This window comes from Oncorhynchus gorbuscha, linkage group LG11 (assembly GCF_021184085.1).
Source record: "Oncorhynchus gorbuscha isolate QuinsamMale2020 ecotype Even-year linkage group LG11, OgorEven_v1.0, whole genome shotgun sequence".
NCBI lineage: Eukaryota > Metazoa > Chordata > Actinopteri > Salmoniformes > Salmonidae > Oncorhynchus > Oncorhynchus gorbuscha.
The window spans coordinates 10,739,431-10,756,190 of NC_060183.1; the positions used below are offsets into that span (position 1 = coordinate 10,739,431).

Below are 16,760 nucleotides of genomic sequence, written 5' to 3' on the forward strand. Positions count from 1 at the left end.
AAATTAACAAAGTTGCCTATAAACTTTAACAAAACACTTCAAAATACATTTGTAATCCAACTTTAGGTATTAGTAAACGTTAATAATCGATCAAATTGATCGATGGGCGATGTGTATTCAATAGCTCCACGTCTTGAAATGAGGGTCCATAATTCTCTCTTCCAAAACTTCCTGTCGTGGACCGGAATAAATCAAGTGTCTCTTCTTCGTTTGACCAAGGAACAACGTCAAGGAAATTGCCAAGACTGGTGACATCGTGTGGAAGCTGTAGGACTTGTAAACTGAGAGGTATATATTTTCGCAGGCCATAGACAATACAGCCAACTGGGGGATTGATCTTTTTTTTGGGGGGGGTGAACAGTTTTCCTTGGAGTTCGCATGTTAAACACGTCCTGTTATAGTCATAGACATGGTTTAACCAGTTTTAGAAACTTCAGAGTGTTTTCTATCCACACATACTAATCATATGCACATACTATATTCCTGGCATGAGTAGCAGGACTTTGAAATTTTGCGCGATTTTTAACATAATGTTGAAAAAATAGTCCCGAGCTCTAAGAGGTTTTAAGAACAAATTCTTATTTTCAAGGACTGCCTAGGAACAGTGGGTTAACTGCCTTGTTCAGGGGCAGAACGACAGATTTTTACCTTGTCAGCTCGGGATTCGATCCAGCAACCTTTCGGGTTACTAGTCCAGCGCTCTAACCACTAGGCTACTCTGCCGCCCCGTGTTTGAGCTACAGACTTTCTTCTGCATCCTTAGATACCAACTATTAGTATGTGTGATTAACAGAGGTTAAGCTCCAGTGGTGTTTGAGACGATGGCGGATCCCGAAGGGTCCCAGGGCTGGGTCTTTTTTATATTATTTTTTACAAAAACGTCTGTAGAGTCCAAATGATTTGGGTCCCAGGGCTGGGTCTTTTTTAAATGATTTTTTACAAAAACGTCTGCAAAGTCCGAATGATTTGAGCTACAAACTATTGATAGCTATTTGGAAGCTGAGACTCTCATGTGCACTCACATCTAACACAAGAGTCGTTAGACGGTAAGGGTTTTTTCTAAATAGAAGATCATAGGAAATCCCAGGACAAGGTGTCTATAATACTGTAGTAAGCTCACATAGTTGCTGTCACACGATTTAGCTGGTACATTTACTACCACAAAGATGGCACCCAGTCCACCCACCGTCAAATGTCAACTTAAATGTTCATGTCTAGTCTATTATCTATATGTCTATGATTTCAATAGATTTCCATGGAGGATTGACAGTATCATTTTTAAAACAACAGATATTTCCTTTTCAAGTCAACATTCTCTGATGTGTGGCCCTCCAACCATTTTTGTGGTACCTTTTTTGAAAGTAGAAGTTTTCCATTTTTGTACATTTATCAGCCTAAACATGACACCCACCCTGTATTCAAGAGTGTCTCAACTGATGGCGGGCACAACACAAATACCTTAGATGATGTAAAATAGGGTCTAGGCTACATGTTTTTTGATAATTTGTTATAATTTTCATTGACTGCATGTGTTCAGAGCAGGAAAGAACACACTGCTTTATTAGGCCATTAAACAGTAGTACCAATAATTTTCCAATCGTTCTTTTTTAAACTTCTGAAATCACAACTTTTTATTTACCTCAACATTAAATTCCTTCACCAATAGAGCAGCTTGCTATGGAACAGGAAAGCTACAGATCAGTGAGTTGTTTACATACGTGATGGAAGGACAAGTGTTGGGTGTGAGATGAAACCGACATTTTGCGGGTTGGGAGAGAGGAGGTGGCTTGGCATCTTGTGATGACGTGCATTATCTGAAATAGGCCCACAGAATTATATATACGGAGGAGCAGCTTCTATGAAGGAACTTTTGAATGTTTTGAACTTCAGAGTTGGCTTAACATTGGACCAGAGAGGGGCAGGTATCCTACACACACACTTGGCAAAGATTTCCAGCTGACAGGCAGACTCTGGAAGAAGTTTCTGATTGACAGAGGGAGGGCTTTGCATAGGAGCTTTGTTGCGTTGTTTTTGTGGGACTGGGGGAAAAATAAGCCCAGAACTTAAAATAATGTTAACCGATTCCCATGCTTTTCAAATAACTTTTCCGGGAACATTATAGATCACTTTTGTTCCCGGTTCTGATTCTGTTCCTTGGAAAATGTGTTATTGTTCTGTTCCCTGAACCGGTTCCAACCCCTGCTACCTATCACTCCCTCTACTGTGTGTGTGTGTGTGTGTGTGTGTGTGTGTGTGTGTGTGTGTGTGTGTGTGTGTGTGTGTGTGTGTGTGTGTGTGTGTGTGTGTGTGTGTGTGTGCGTGTGCGTGTGTGTCACTGTCTCTTATAGTGTGTGTATATGTGTCAGAGGTACACAGGTACGACCCCACATCCAAGTGCCAAATTTCACACGCATGATGTAATACAACACTAATTTCCCGTGTCACGCCCAAACTCTACTTTATGGGGGAGAGGATGGATGTGTATGGTAGTTATGTTTGACCATTTGGAGAGGTCTGAATACCTACCTATAACTAAGTTCAAATCAAAGTTTGTTTGTCACCTGTGCCGAATACAACTAGTGTAGACCTTAGTGAAATCCTTACTTACAGGCTCTAAAAAACAGTGCAATTTCTATGTTAAAAAAATAGGTATCAGGTGAATAATAGATAAGTAAAGAAATAAAAACAACAGTAAAAAAGACAGCGAAAAATAACAGTAGCGAGGCTATATACAGTAGAGGCTATATACAGTAGAGGCTATATACAGTAGAGGCTATATACAGTAGAGGCTATATACAGTAGAGGCTATATACAGTAGAGGCTATATACAGTAGAGGCTATATACAGTAGAGGCTATATACAGTAGAGGCTATATACAGTAGCGGCTATATACAGTAGCGAGGCTATATACAGCAGAGAGGCTATATACAGCAGAGAGGCTATATACAGCAGAGAGGCTATATACAGCAGAGAGGCTATATACAGCAGAGAGGCTATATACAGCAGAGAGGCTATATACAGTAGAGAGGCCATATACAGTAGAGAGGTTATATACAGGCACCGGTTAGACGGGCTAATTGAGGTAGTATGTACATGTAGGTATGGTTAAAGTGACTGCATATATGAACAGAGAGTAGCAGTAGCATAAAAGAGGGGGTGGCGGGACACAATGCAGATAGACCGATTAGCCAATGTGCGGGAGCACCAGTTGATCGGGCTAATTGAAGTAGCATGTACATGAATGTATAGTTAAAGTGACTATGCATATAAGATAAACAGAGAGTAGCAGCAGCGTAAATGAGGGGTCGGGGGGGGGGGGGGGGGGCACACAATGCAAATAGTCTGGGTAGCCATTTGATTACCTATTCAGGAGTCTTATGGCTTGGGGGTAAAAACTGTTGAGAAGACTTTTGGTCCTAGACTTGGCGCTCCGGTACCGCATACCATGCGGTAGTAGAGAGAACAGTCTATGACTGGGGTGGCTGGGGTCTTTGACAATTTTTAGGGCCTTCCTCTGACACCGCCTGGTGTAGAGGTCCTGGATGGCAGGCAGTTTAGCCCCATTGATGTACTGAGCCTTACGCACTACCCTCTGTAGTGCCTTGTGGTCGGAAGCCGAGCAGTTGTCGTACCAGGCAGTGATGCAACCAGTCAGGATGCTCTCAATGTTGCAGCTGTAGAACCTTTTGAGGATCTCAGGACCCATGCCAAATCTTTTTAGTTTCCTGAGGGGGAATAGGCTTTGTCGTGCCCTCTTCACGACTGTCTTGGTGTGTTTGGACCATTCTAGTTTTTTGGTGATGTTGACACCAAGGAACTTGAAGCTCTCAACCTGCTCCACTACAGCCCCATCGATGAGAATGGGGACGTGCTCGGGCCTCCTTTTCCTGTAGTCCACAATCATCTCCTTAGTCTTGGTTATGATGAGGGAGAGGTTGTTATTCTGGCACCACCCGGCCAGGTTTCTGACCTCTTCCCTATAGGCTGTCTGTCTCGTTGTTGTCGTTGATCAGGCCTACCACTGTTGTGTTGTTAGCTAACTTAATGATGGTGTTGGAGTCATCTCTGGCCACGCAGTCGTGGGTGAACGGGGAGTACAGGTGGGGACTGAGCACACACCCCTGAGTGGCTCCAGTTTTGAGGATCAGCATGGCAGATGTGTTGCTACTACCCTCACCGCCTGGGGACGGCCCGTCAGGAAGTCCACGATCCGGGCCTCCCGGGTGGCGCAGTGGTTAAGGGCGCTGTACTGCAGCGCCAGCTGTGCCACCAGAGACTCTGGGTTTGCGCCCAGGCTCTGTCGTAACCGGCCGCTACCGGGAGGTCCGTGGGGCGACGCACAATTGGCCTAGCGTCGTCCAAGTTAGGGAGGGTTTGGCCAGTAGGGAAATCCTTGTCTCATCGCGCACCAGCGAATCCTGTGGTGGGCCGGGCGCAACAAATGCTAACAAATGTTGATAGGTGCACGGTGTTTCCTCCGAAACATTGGTGCGGCTGGCTTCCAGGGTTGGGTGCGCGCTGTGTTAAGAAGCAGTGCGGCTTGGTTGGGTTGTGTATCGGAGGACGCATGACTTTCAAACTTCGTCTCTCCCGAGCCCGTACGGGAGTTGTAGCGATGAGACAAGATAGAAGCTACTACAACAATTGGATACCACGAAATTGGGGAGAAAAAGGGGTCAAATAAAAATAAAATAAAAAAAGTCCAGGATCCAGTTGCAGAGGGAGGTGTTTAGTCCCAGGATCCTTAGCTTAGTGATGAGCTTTGAGGGTACTTTGGTATTGAACTCTGAGCTATAGTCAATGAATAACATTCTCACATAGGTGTTCCTTTTGTCCAGGTGGGAAAGGGCAGTGTGGAGTGCAATAGAGATTGCATCATCTATGGATCTGTTGGGCTGGTATGCAAATGGGAGTGGGTCAGGAATTCTGGGATAATGGTGTTGATTTTCGGATCCATCCGTCATCTCTGACATATTTTGGGTCGGATTTGTTCCACCTGAAATCCGAATCGCCAAAACAATTCTGCACCTGGGTATTGATTTTCCCCCCAAAATGGGATCTGTGAACACCTCTAGCTTGAGGTAGGCCTAGTCAGAGTTGATCATATTGGGATGGGACCTCTTGTGGTTTAGAGAGGTGTGATTCAGAGTTCCTGTTACCTCACACACACTGTGTTCATGTAAAGCATGCTAGGGCGTATGACTCGTCTGACTCAGTGTGGTATTTTCTACTGCTCATTAGTGTGCTTGCAGCCAAGTGCATATTTGTGTTTAGTGTGTTGTTGTCACTGAGTACATCATGACTCTGTAATGGCTTCTGTCTGTTTACTCGTGTGTGTGTCTGTGTGTGTCTGTGTGTGTCTGAGTGTGTCTGAGTGTGTCGTGTGCACAGTCCTGTTGGTGCAGTTAGCCAGTAGGAGAGGGTGACGCCCTTCCCCTCCCTATAGGGGTTTGTCATACCCCTCTCACCTACAGACAAGGCAGGATGTGGTGGGGAGGAGGGGGAGAGGAGAGGGTAACGCCCTTCCCCTCCCTATAGGGGTTTGTCATACCCCTCTCACCTACAGACAAGGCAGGATGTGGTGGAGAGGAGAGAGGAGTGGGAGAGGAGAGGGTAACGCCCTTCCCCTCCCTATAGGGGTTTGTCATACCCCTCTCACCTACAGACAAGGCAGGATGCGGTGGAGAGGAGGGGGAGAGGAGAGGGTAACGCCCTTCCCCTCCCTATAGGGGTTTGTCATACCCCTCTCACCTACAGACAAGGCAGGATGTGGTGGGGAGGAGGGGGAGAGGAGAGGGTAACGCCCTTCCCCTCCCTATAGGGGTTTGTCATACCCCTCTCACCTACAGACAAGGCAGGATGTGGTGGGGAGGAGGGAGAGAGGAGAGAGGAGAGGGTAACGCCCTTCCCCTCCCTATAGGGGTTTGTCATACCCCTCTCACCTACAGACGAGGCAGGATGCTGTGGGGAGGAGAGAGGGTAGGTCAAGCAGGGTAGTGTGAGGGTTCGGGGTTTGCTTTTGTTTCCACCTTAGCATCAAACAAGACGAGAGAGAAGTTTGAAAATAAAGAAGAGAGTAAAAAGATTGAGGGGAGAGGGAGGGAGCCTGGAATGTGTTGGGTACATAAAGGAGCTTGTTGCCTACTCACCATAGTGTATGTGACCTACTATACAGGCTAAAGGAGAACGTCTGCGGTGTCGTGGTCCTAGAGGTTTAACTGATAGAAATGTTTTCATCTAAATTCACGCTCAGTCTTGTACCTTACTTATCTGTTCTCACACGCAAAGTTTACACACATTTTTGCTCAACCATTTAAAGCCTGTGATAGATTGACAGTGCTGGGTGACTGTAAAGTGCCCTCCCACTGATGAGACTTTAGACTGAAGGATGCTTGGCCTGGAGTCAGAGAGCGAAAGAAAGAAAGAAAGAGGAGAGAAAGGAGGGAAGAGTTTGAAAAAAGGGCATCCTCTCTTCTCTACACAAGCCCCAACATACCCTCCCTGACTGGGTGTGGTAACTAGGTTTCATACCAGGACCAGATGGTCCTGAACACCTCACACGCATGCAGAACAACCTTCAATTCAGAATTCCGTTGAACAAGTTGATTCAACACACTCGTTTTACAGACATGATTTCTGGGTTCACCTCTAAAGAATGTAGCTTCTAGACTGTCTGTAGTCTGCTCTTCTGATTGGTTATTATTCTGTGTTTCTGCCCCAGCTCTGTTCTCAGAGAAAGTGAGGAACATGTCACCTGACAAGATCCGGATCCCCCCTGAACCACCTGGACGCTGCTCCAGTCACCTACAGGTACTCACAGCCATGCTTACCTGTATCAGTCAGCTACAGGTACTCACAGCCCTGCTTACCTGTATCAGTCACCTACAGGTACTCACAGCCCTACTTACCTGTATTAGTCACCTACAGGTACTCACAGCCCTACTTACCTGTATCAGTCACCTACAGGTACTCACAGCCCTGCTTACCTGTATCAGTCACCTACAGGTACTCACAGCCCTGCTTACCTGTATCCGTCACCTACAGGTACTCACAGCCCTACTTACCTGTATCAGTCACCTACAGGTACTCACAGCCCTACTTACCTGTATCAGTCACCTACAGGTACTCACAGCCCTACTTACCTGTATCAGTCACCTAAACTGCTGAGCTATATGACTAGCTATCATTCTTGCATACCTGTGCAATTCCTATTTGTCTATATATGCCATTTAGCAGACGCTTTTATCCAAAGCGACTTACAGTCATGTGTGCATACATTCTACGTATGGGTGGTCCCGGGAATCGAACCCACTACCCTGGCGTCACAAGCGCCATGCTCTACCAACTGAGCTACAGGGTCTGGTCACCTGTTTTAAACAACCATCACTTGCACATTTGTCACACTGGCCTACAGCACCTCCAATTTAGCAGTGACCCAGTAAGCTCTCTGTCAACAAGTAGTAGACTGCTGGAGGAGGACAGGTAGGGGTATGGTGTACTGTAGGGAGGGAGGACAGGTAGAGGTGTAGGGTGTACTGTAGGGAGGACAGGTAGAGGTGTAGGGTCTACTGTAGGGAGGACAGGTAGGTGTAGGGTCTACTGTAGGGAGGACTTGTAGGTGTATGGTGTACTGGAGGGAGGGAGGACCGGTAGGTGTGTGATGTACTGGAGGGAGGGAGGACAGGTAGGTGTGTGGTGTACTGGAGGGAGGGAGGACAGGTAGGTGTGTGGTGTACTGGAGGGAGGACAGGTAGGTGTGTGGTGTACTGGAGGGAGGACAGGTAGGTGTATGGTGTACTGGAGGGAGGACAGGTAGGTGTATGGTGTACTGGAGGGAGGACAGGTAGGTGTGTGATGTACTGGAGGAAGGACAGGTAGGTGTGTGATGTACTGGAGGGAGGACAGGTAGGTGTATGGTGTACTGGAGGGAGGGAGGGAGGGAGGACAGGTAGGTGTATGGTGTACTGGAGGGAGGACAGGTAAGTGTATGGTGTACTGTAGGGAGGACAGGTAGGTGTGTGATGTACTGGAGGGAGGACAGGTAGGTGTGTGATGTACTGGAGGGAGGACCGGTAGGTGTATGGTGTACTGTAGGGAGGACAGGTAGGTGTATGGTGTACTGGAGGGAGGGAGGGAGGACAGGTAGGTGTATGGTGTACTGGAGGGAGGGAGGACCGGTAGGTGTGTGATGTACTGGAGGGAGGACAGGTAAGTGTATGGTGTACTGGAATTGGGCTGGGTATGAGATAAACACAGGTTTCCAGGTAGTACATTTGCTCTCCTGCCAATGCCTGAGCTTCGTTCATTGTCAGCTGCCAGACAAGCAGCATTCTGCAGTTGTTGGTCAATGTTCCACAATGTTCTGCTGGAGAGCAGAGTCCTCCTGTGAGAGAATAACATCAACATGTAGGGAACCACCAGCAGGGCATCTCACAGTGGTCAAAACTCTGTCACAGTCCACAATCCTCCTCTCTCGACCGTCTCTCGGACTCCGACGTTTTCCTCAGAAATAAGTTAGCATTCCTATGTAGACATTGCCATTATGCACAGATCTAGGATCTAGCGTATCCTCCCCGAATCTTAGCCCGATCCGTACGGGAGAAGTCTGCCAAACTTGGTGAAGTGAATGTAGCTCTTGTTGGGTAGATGTTGGGGCAGGTGAGGGTGTGGCTGACTGACTGAGTGAACAGTTCAGCACCGTATAGTGTTGCCTCAGGGTGCGAACACACCCTAACATCCCTCTATCTAGTGAATCAGTGATGATGAATCACTATCTGGATATCCCTCACCTCAGGCTATCTAACACCAGCACACACACACACACACACACACACACACACACACACACACACACACACACACACACACACACATAGGAATGGGACTGTTTGACACGGGGCCCATGCGGAGCCAGGGTTTAGTCTGTCTTGTGTTTAGTACAAGCTCGTCATTTTGAACAGCCGTCACTACCCATGTCTCTCCGAAGAAGAGCTTTTCAACACTTCCGTTGTCCTAGTACTTGGGCCAATTGAACGGACTGTTCTGAGTACTGTAGATACAGTAGTGTCATTACATTCCAATCCTCCACCTTGTCCGTTTAGTGATAATTTATCATAGTTGATCCCCCAGGCTCCAGTTGACTGGCCCGGCTCCCTGGTTACCAAATATTTCCCTGAGGCATTAGGAACCTGTATTAGGAACTTTCCTAGTGGACATTTAACTCCTGTGTTTACATATCAGATATGTTGGTTTTCTATCAACAGGTGAAGATCCAGAAGCTGTATGAGAAGAATCTACATGGAGACTTAGACACAAACAACCACATTCAGAGGAAGAAAGAGTTCAGGAATCCCAGGTACACACACACACACACACAGATTCCTAGAGTTACGATCCTATCGATGATACACACGTTGCTTTTCCAGATACATTTGTTGACATGTCTTTGTGTCTATCCAGTATCTATGAGAAACTCATTCAGTTCTGTGGCATAGATGAACTGGGAACCAACTACCCTAAAGACATGTTTGATCCTCACGGCTGGCCAGAGGACTCTTACTATGAGGCACTGGGTAAGGAGGTCGTTGGTGGCTGTGTGTGCTTGCCAGTCGTGTGTGGCTGTGTGTTTCTGAGGCTGTGTGTGCTTGCCAGTCGTGTGTGGCTGTGTGTTTCTGAGGCTGTGTGTGCTTGCCAGTCGTGTGTGGCTGTGTGTTTCTGAGGCTGTGTGTGCTTGCCAGTCGTGTGTGGCTGTGTGTTTCTGAGGCTGTGTGTGCTTGCCAGTCGTGTGTGGCTGTGTGTTTCTGAGGCTGTGTGTGCTTGCCAGTCGTGTGTGGCTGTGTGTTTCTGAGGCTGTGTGTGCTTGCCAGTCGTGTGTGGCTGTGTGTTTCTGAGGCTGTGTGTGCTTGCCAGTCGTGTGTGGCTGTGTGTTTCTGAGGCTGTGTGTGCTTGCCAGTCGTGTGTGGCTGTGTGTTTCTGAGGCTGTGTGTGCTTGCCAGTCGTGTGTGGCTGTGTGTTTCTGAGGCTGTGTGTGCTTGCCAGTCGTGTGTGGCTGTGTGTTTCTGAGGCTGTGTGTGCTTGCCAGTCGTGTGTGGCTGTGTGTTTCTGAGGCTGTGTGTGCTTGCCAGTCGTGTGTGGCTGTGTGTTTCTGAGGCTGTGTGTTGCCAGTCGTGTGTGGCTGTGTGTTTCTGAGGCTGTGTGTGCTTGCCAGTTGTGTGTGGCTGTGTGTTTCTGAGGCTGTGTGTGCTTGCCAGTCGTGTGTGGCTGTGTGTTTCTGAGGCTGTGTGTGCTTGCCAGTCGTGTGTGGCTGTGTGTTTCTGAGGCTGTGTGTGCTTGCCAGTCGTGTGTGGCTGTGTGTTTCTGAGGCTGTGTGTGCTTGCCAGTCAGCCCTATCAACTGAACAGTTTTCCTTCTCTCCCTGCAGCCAAAGCTCAGAAAGTAGAGATGGATAAACTGGAGAAAGCCAAGAAGGACAAGACGAAGGTGAGGACCACAGGCGTTTTAGTTGCCTTGAAGAGGCCACCCGAGGTAATATAAAATACAATACACACGTTTTCACCCCCCCCCCTCAACAAAACTAACCTTCCTTCTAACCCCAAGCTCAATCTCTGTTAAACCTGTACAGAGAACATAGCTTTTCCAACGCTATAGGTTTACTGTGCTCCTGTTACCCTAATCACAGACAGGGCTGTTCTGTAATCAGTTTGTGCGTCAGGGGCATGTTGCCACAGACTGCCTGTACTTTATGTTCAAGTATCCTGCCAAGAGATTAAGTGTCACCACAACAGCCCGTCAGCACCACCCAGCCCAGGCCTCTGCAGTACGGGTGTGATGGTGTTTTGTCTTCTCTCTCCTAGATTGAGTTTGTGACGGCCACTAAGAAGGGCAGCAACCCCACCAACGCAGCAGTTCCCACAACCAATACGGCTGCTAGTACCGTGACAGGTACACACAACTACAGAGCCTTCAGAAAGTATTCAGACCTCGACTTATTCCACATTTTGTCGTGTTACAGTCCCCAGACTATAGACAGAGAACACCTCCCCCACTATAGAAACATTATCTTTCCTGACCTTCCTAAAAGAGAGAAGAAAAAAACGTAAGGTTTTATCTGGTTCCCGTTTCTCAACCATTACATTACATTTACATTTAAGTCATTTAGCAGACGCTCTTATCCAGAGCGACTTACAAATTGGTGCATTCACCTTATGACATCCAGTGGAACAACCACTTTACAATAGTGCATCTAAATATTTTAAGGGGGGGGTGAGAAGTATTACTTTATCCTATCCTAGGTATTCCTTAAAGAGGTGGGGTTTCAGGTGTCTCCGGAAGGTGGTGATTGACTCCGCTGTCCTGGCTTCATGAGGGAGTTTGTTCCACCATTGGGGAGCCAGAGCAGCGAACAGTTTTGACTGAGCTGAGCGGGAACTGTACTTCCTCAGTGGTAGGGAGGCGAGCAGGCCAGAGGTGGATGAACGCAGTGCCCTTATTTGGGTGTAGGGCCTGATCAGAGCCTGGAGGTACTGAGGTGCCGTTCCCCTCACAGCTCCGTAGGCAAGCACCATGGTCTTGTAGCGGATGCGAGCTTCAACTGGAAGCCAGTGGAGAGAGCGGAGGAGCGGGGTGACGTGAGAGAACTTGGGAAGGTTGAACACTAGACGGGCTGCGGCGTTCTGGATGAGTTGTAGGGGTTTAATGGCACAGGCATTTCAACCTTTCACTATTTCTTTCCATTTCAATTCGAAGAGCTTTATTTACATGGGAAACATGTGTTAACATTGCCAAAGCAAGTGAAATAGATAATAAACAAATGTGAAATAAAACAAGAATAGTAAACATTACTCTCACAGAAGTTCCAAAAGAATAAAGACATTTCAAATGTCATATGTATTTATACAGTCAAAAGGGGAAAATAAATCAACATAAATGTGGGTTGTATTTACAATGGTGTTTGTTCTTCACTGGTTGCCCTTTTCTCGTGGCAACAGGTCACACATCCTGCTGCTGTGATGGCACACTGTGGAATTTCACCCAGTAGATATGGGAGTTTTATCAAAATTGTATTTGTTTTCAAATTCTTTGTGGGTCTGGAATCTGAGGGTCTCTCTAATATGGTCATACATTTGTCAGGAGGTTAGGAAGTGCAGCTCAGTTTCCACCTCATTTTGTGGGCAGTGAGCACATAGCCTGTCTTCTATTGAGAGCCAGGTCTTCCTTCGGTGGCCTTTCTCAATAGCAAGGCTATGCTCACTGAGTCTGTACATAGTCAAAGCTTTCCTTAAGTTTGGGTCAGTCACAGTGGTCAGGTATTCTGCCACGGTGTTCTCTCTATTTAGGGCCAAATAGCATTCTAGTTTGCTCTGTTTTTTTTGTAAATTCTTTCCAATGTGTAGTAATTAATTATCTTAATTATCTTTTTGTTTTCTCATGATTTGGTTCGGTCTAATTGTGCTGTTGTCCTGGGGCTCTGTAGAGTGTGTTTGTGTTTGTGAGCAGAGCCCCAGGACCAGCTTGCTTAGGGGACTCTTCTCCAGGTTCATCTCTCTGTAGGTGATGGCTTTGTTATGGAAGGTTTAGGAATCACTTCCTTTTAGTTGGTTTTAGCATTTAACGTCTCTTTTCTGGATTATGATAATTAGCGGGTATCTGCCTAATTCTGCTCTGCGTGCATTATTTGGTGTTTTACTTTGTACATGGAAAATATTTTTGTATAATTCTGCATGCAGAGTCTCAATTTGTTGTTTGCCCCATTTAGTGAGTTCTTGGTTGGTGAGCGGACCCCAGACCTCACAACCATGAAGGGCAATGGGTTCCATAACCGATTCAAGTATTTTTTTAGCCAGATTCTGGTATGTTGAATGTTATGTTCCTTTTGATGGCATTGAAGGCCCGTCGTCTTGCCTCATCTCTCAGATCGTTCACAGCTTTGTGGAAGTTACCTGTGGCGCTGATGTTTAGGCCAAATCAAATTTATTTATAAATCCCTTACATCAGTTGATATCTTAAAGTGCTGTACAGATACCCAGCCAAAAACCCCAAACAGTAAGCAATGCAGGTGTAGAAGCACGGTGCCTAGAAAAAACTCCCTAGGAAGAAACCTAGAGAGGAACCAGGCTCTGAGAACGCGAGAGAGCGAGGATGTGATCAGGGAGAGAGGAGGGATCAGTCTTTGGTTCCAAATATTGGGGAATAAGGGCTAAGGTTGAGTTTAAGTATTGCCAATTGGAATTTCTGGACTATATATTTTATCATTTCATTTAGGATACTATCAACACCACAGCATACCCCCTGAGTCTGTCCCTTTCTCTCTCTCTCTCCCGCTCTCTTCTCGCTCTCCCGCTCTATCTCTCTCCCGCTCTCTCTCCCGCTCTCTCTCTCTCTGACCCGCTCTCTGACCCGCTCTCTGACCCGCTCTCTGTCCCGCTCTCTCTCTGTCCCGCTCTCTCTCTCTCTGTCCCGCTCTCTCTCTGTCCCGCTCTGACCCGCTCTCTGTCCCGCTCTCTCTCGCTCCCGCTCTCTCTCTGTCCCGCTCTCTCTCTGTCCCGCTCTCTGACCCGCTCTCTGTCCCGCTCTCTCTCTGTCCCGCTCTCTCTCTGTCCCGCTCACTCTCTGTCCCGCTCTCTCTGTCCCGCTCTCTCTCTCTGTCCCGCTCTCTCTCTGTCCCGCTCTCTCTCTCTGTCCCGCTCTCTCTCTGTCCCGCTCTCTCTCTCTGTCCCGCTCTCTCTCTCTGTCCCGCTCTCTCTCTCTGTCCCGCTCTCTCTCTCTCTGTCCCGCTCTCTCTCTCTGTCCCGCTCTCTCTCTCTCTGTCCCGCTCTCTCTCTCTGTCCCGCTCTCTCTCTCTCTGTCCCGCTCTCTCTCTCTGTCCCCGCTCTCTCTCTCTGTCCCGCTCTCTCTCTCTCTGTCCCGCTCTTTCTCTGTCCCGCTCTGTCCCTCTCTCTCTCTGTCCCGCTCTCTCTCTCTCTGTCCCGCTCTCTCTCTCTCTGTCCCGCTCTCTCTCTCTCTCTCTGTCCCGCTCTCTCTCTCTCTGTCCCGCTCTCTTTCTCTGTCCCGCTCTCTCTCTCTGTCCCGCTCTCTGTCTCGCTCTCTGACCCGCTCTCTGTCCTGCGCTCTCTCTCTCTGTCCCGCTCTCTCTCTCTCTGTCCCGCTCTCTCTCTGTCCCGCTCTCTCTCTCTCTGTCCCGCTCTCTTTCTCTGTCCCGCTCTCTGTCCCGCTCTCTGACCCGCTCTCTGTCCCGCTCTCTCTCTCTCTGTCCCGCTCTCTCTCTCTCTGTCCCGCTCTCTCTCTCTCTCCCGCTCTCTCTCTCTCTCCCGCTCTCTCTCTCTGTCCCGCTCTCTCTCTCTCTGTCCCGCTCTCTGTCCCGCTCTCTGTCCCGCTCTCTGTCCCGCTCTCTGTCCCGCTCTCTCTCTGTCCCGCTCTCTGTCCCGCTCTCTGTCCCGCTCTCTCTCTGTCCCGCTCTCTGTCCCGCTCTCTCTCTCTCTGTCCCGCTCTCTGTCCCGCTCTCTGTCCCGCTCTCTGACCCGCTCTCTGTCCCGCTCTCTCTCTCTCTGTCCCGCTCTCTGTCCCGCTCTCTGTCCCGCTCTCTCTCTCTCTGTCCCGCTCTCTGTCCCGCTCTCTCTCTCTCTGTCCCGCTCTCTGTCCCGCTCTCTCTCTCTCTGTCCCGCTCTCTGTCCCGCTCTCTGTCCCGCTCTCTGACCCGCTCTGTCACCCGCTCTCTGTCCCGCTCTGTCCCGCTCTCTCTCTCTGTCCCGCTCTCTCTCTCTCTGTCCCGTCCCGCTCTCTCCCTCTCTCTCTCTCCCGCTCTCTCTCTCTGTCCCGCTCTCTGTCCCGCTCTCTCTCTCTCTGTCCCGCTCTCTCTCTCTCTCCCGCTCTCTCTCTCTGTCCCGCTCTCTGTCCCGCTCTCTGTCCCGCTCTCTGTCCCGCTCTCTGTCCCGCTCTCTGACCCGCTCTCTGTCCCGCTCTCTGTCCCGCTCTCTCTCTCTCTGTCCCGCTCTCTGACCCGCTCTCTGTCCCGCTCTCTGTCCCGCTCTCTGTCCCTCTCTCTCTCTGTCCTCTGTCCCGCTCTCTCTCTCTGTCCCGCTCTCTGTTCCGCTCTGTCCCGCTCTCTGTCCCGCTCTCTCTCTGTCCCGCTCTCTGTCCCGCTCTCTGTCCCGCTCTCTCTCTCTCTCTCTCTGTCCCGCTCTCTGTCCCGCTCTCTCTCTCTCTGTCCCGCTCTCTGTCCCGCTCTCTCTCTCTCTGTACCGCTCTCTCTCTCTCTGACCCGCTCTCTCTCTCTCTGTCCCGCTCTCTCTCTCTCTGTCCCGCTCTCTCTCTCTCTGTCCCGCTCTCTCTCTCTGTCCCGCTCTCTGTCCCGCTCTCTGTCCCGCTCTCTGTCCCGCTCTCTGACCCGCTCTCTGTCCCGCTCTCTCTCTCTCTGTCCCGCTCTCTCTCTCTCTGTCCCGCTCTCTCTCTCTCTGTCCCGCTCTCTCTCTGTCCCGATCTCGCTCTCTCGTTATCTGGCTCTTTCTTCCGCTTTCCCTCACGCTCTCTCTCCCGCGCTCTCTCCCGTTTCCGCCCGTTTCCTCCCGCTCTCTCCCGTTTCCTCCTGCTCTCTCCCGTTTCCTCCCGCTCTCTCCCGTTTCCTCCCGCTCTCTCCCGTTTCCTCTCGCTCTCTCCCGTTTCCTCTTGCTCTCTCCCGTTTCTTCTTGCTCTCTCCCGTTTCCTCTTGCTCTCCCGTTTCCTCTTGCTCTCTCCACTTGCTCTCTCCCGTTTCCACTTGCTCTCTCCCGTTTCCTCCCGCTCTCTCCCGTTTCCTCCCGCTCTCTCCCGTTTCCTCCCGCTCTCTCCCGTTTCCTCTCGCTCTCTCTCCCGTTCTCGCTCTCTCTCCCGTTCTCGCTCTCTCCTGTTCCCGCTCTCTCCCGTTTCCTCCCGTTCCCGCTCTCTCCCGTTCTCACTCTCTCCCGTTTCCTCCCGCTCTCTCCCGTTTCCTCCCGTTCCCGCTCTCTCCCGTTTCCTCTCGCTCTCTCCCGTTTCCTCTCGCTCTCTCCCGTTTCCTCTCGCTCTCTCCCGTTTCCTCTCGCTCTCTCCCGTTTCCTCCCGCTCTCTCCCGTTTCCTCCCGCTCTCTCCCGTTCTCGCTCTCTCCTGTTTCTGCTCTCTCCCGTTTCCGCCCGTTCCCGCTCTCCCCCGTTTCCTCCCGCTCTCTCGTTCTCCCTATCCTCTCTTTCTCACCAGTCCTCTCTCTCCCTCCCTCACCAGAAGCTCAGAAGAGGAAGAGTAAGTGGGACTCTGCGGTGCCCGTGACCCTGGCCCAGCCCGCCCTGCTCACTACCACGACATCCCTGCCAGCGGTTGTCTCCGTGACGACCACCGCCAGCGGAACCAAGACCACTGTAATCTCTGCCGTAGGCACCATCCTGAAGAAAGCCAAGCAGTGAACAGGGAGGAAGTATGTGTTTTTGGATGGATGAGAGGATAGAAGAGAGGATGGATGAGAGGATGAGAGGATGGATGAGAGGATGGATGGATGGATGAGAGGATAGAAGAGAGGATGGATGGATGAGAGGATAGAAGAGAGGATGGATGGATGAGAGGATAGAAGAGAGGATGGATGGATGGATGAGAGGATAGAAGAGAGGATGGATGGATGGATGAGAGGATAGAAGAGAGGATGGATGGATGGATGGATGAGAGGATAGAAGAGAGGATGGATGGATGGATGGATGGATGGATGAGAGGATGGATGGATGGATGAGAGGATAGAAGAGAGGATGGATGGATGGATGAG

General features: G+C 49.6%; 1 protein-coding gene across 2 annotated transcripts in view; it reads left to right on the top strand.

Moving 5' to 3' along the window:
- The window catches only part of LOC124048098 (SAP30-binding protein-like), a 29,940-nt gene extending 13,434 nt beyond the window's left edge, over positions 1–16,506 (top strand). The window contains exons 6-11 of one of the 2 annotated variants that reach the window (XM_046368530.1): positions 6,722–6,810; positions 9,264–9,355; positions 9,460–9,572; positions 10,421–10,524; positions 10,854–10,941; positions 16,232–16,506. In XM_046368530.1, coding sequence (XP_046224486.1) covers positions 6,722–6,810; positions 9,264–9,355; positions 9,460–9,572; positions 10,421–10,524; positions 10,854–10,941; positions 16,232–16,410 — 665 coding nt within the window. In that variant the 3' untranslated portion in view covers positions 16,411–16,506. The remainder of the gene's footprint in view (positions 1–6,721; positions 6,811–9,263; positions 9,356–9,459; positions 9,573–10,420; positions 10,525–10,853; positions 10,942–16,231) is intronic. The other variant, XM_046368531.1, reaches the window with a different exon arrangement.
- The last annotated feature ends 254 nt before the right edge of the window (positions 16,507–16,760 follow it).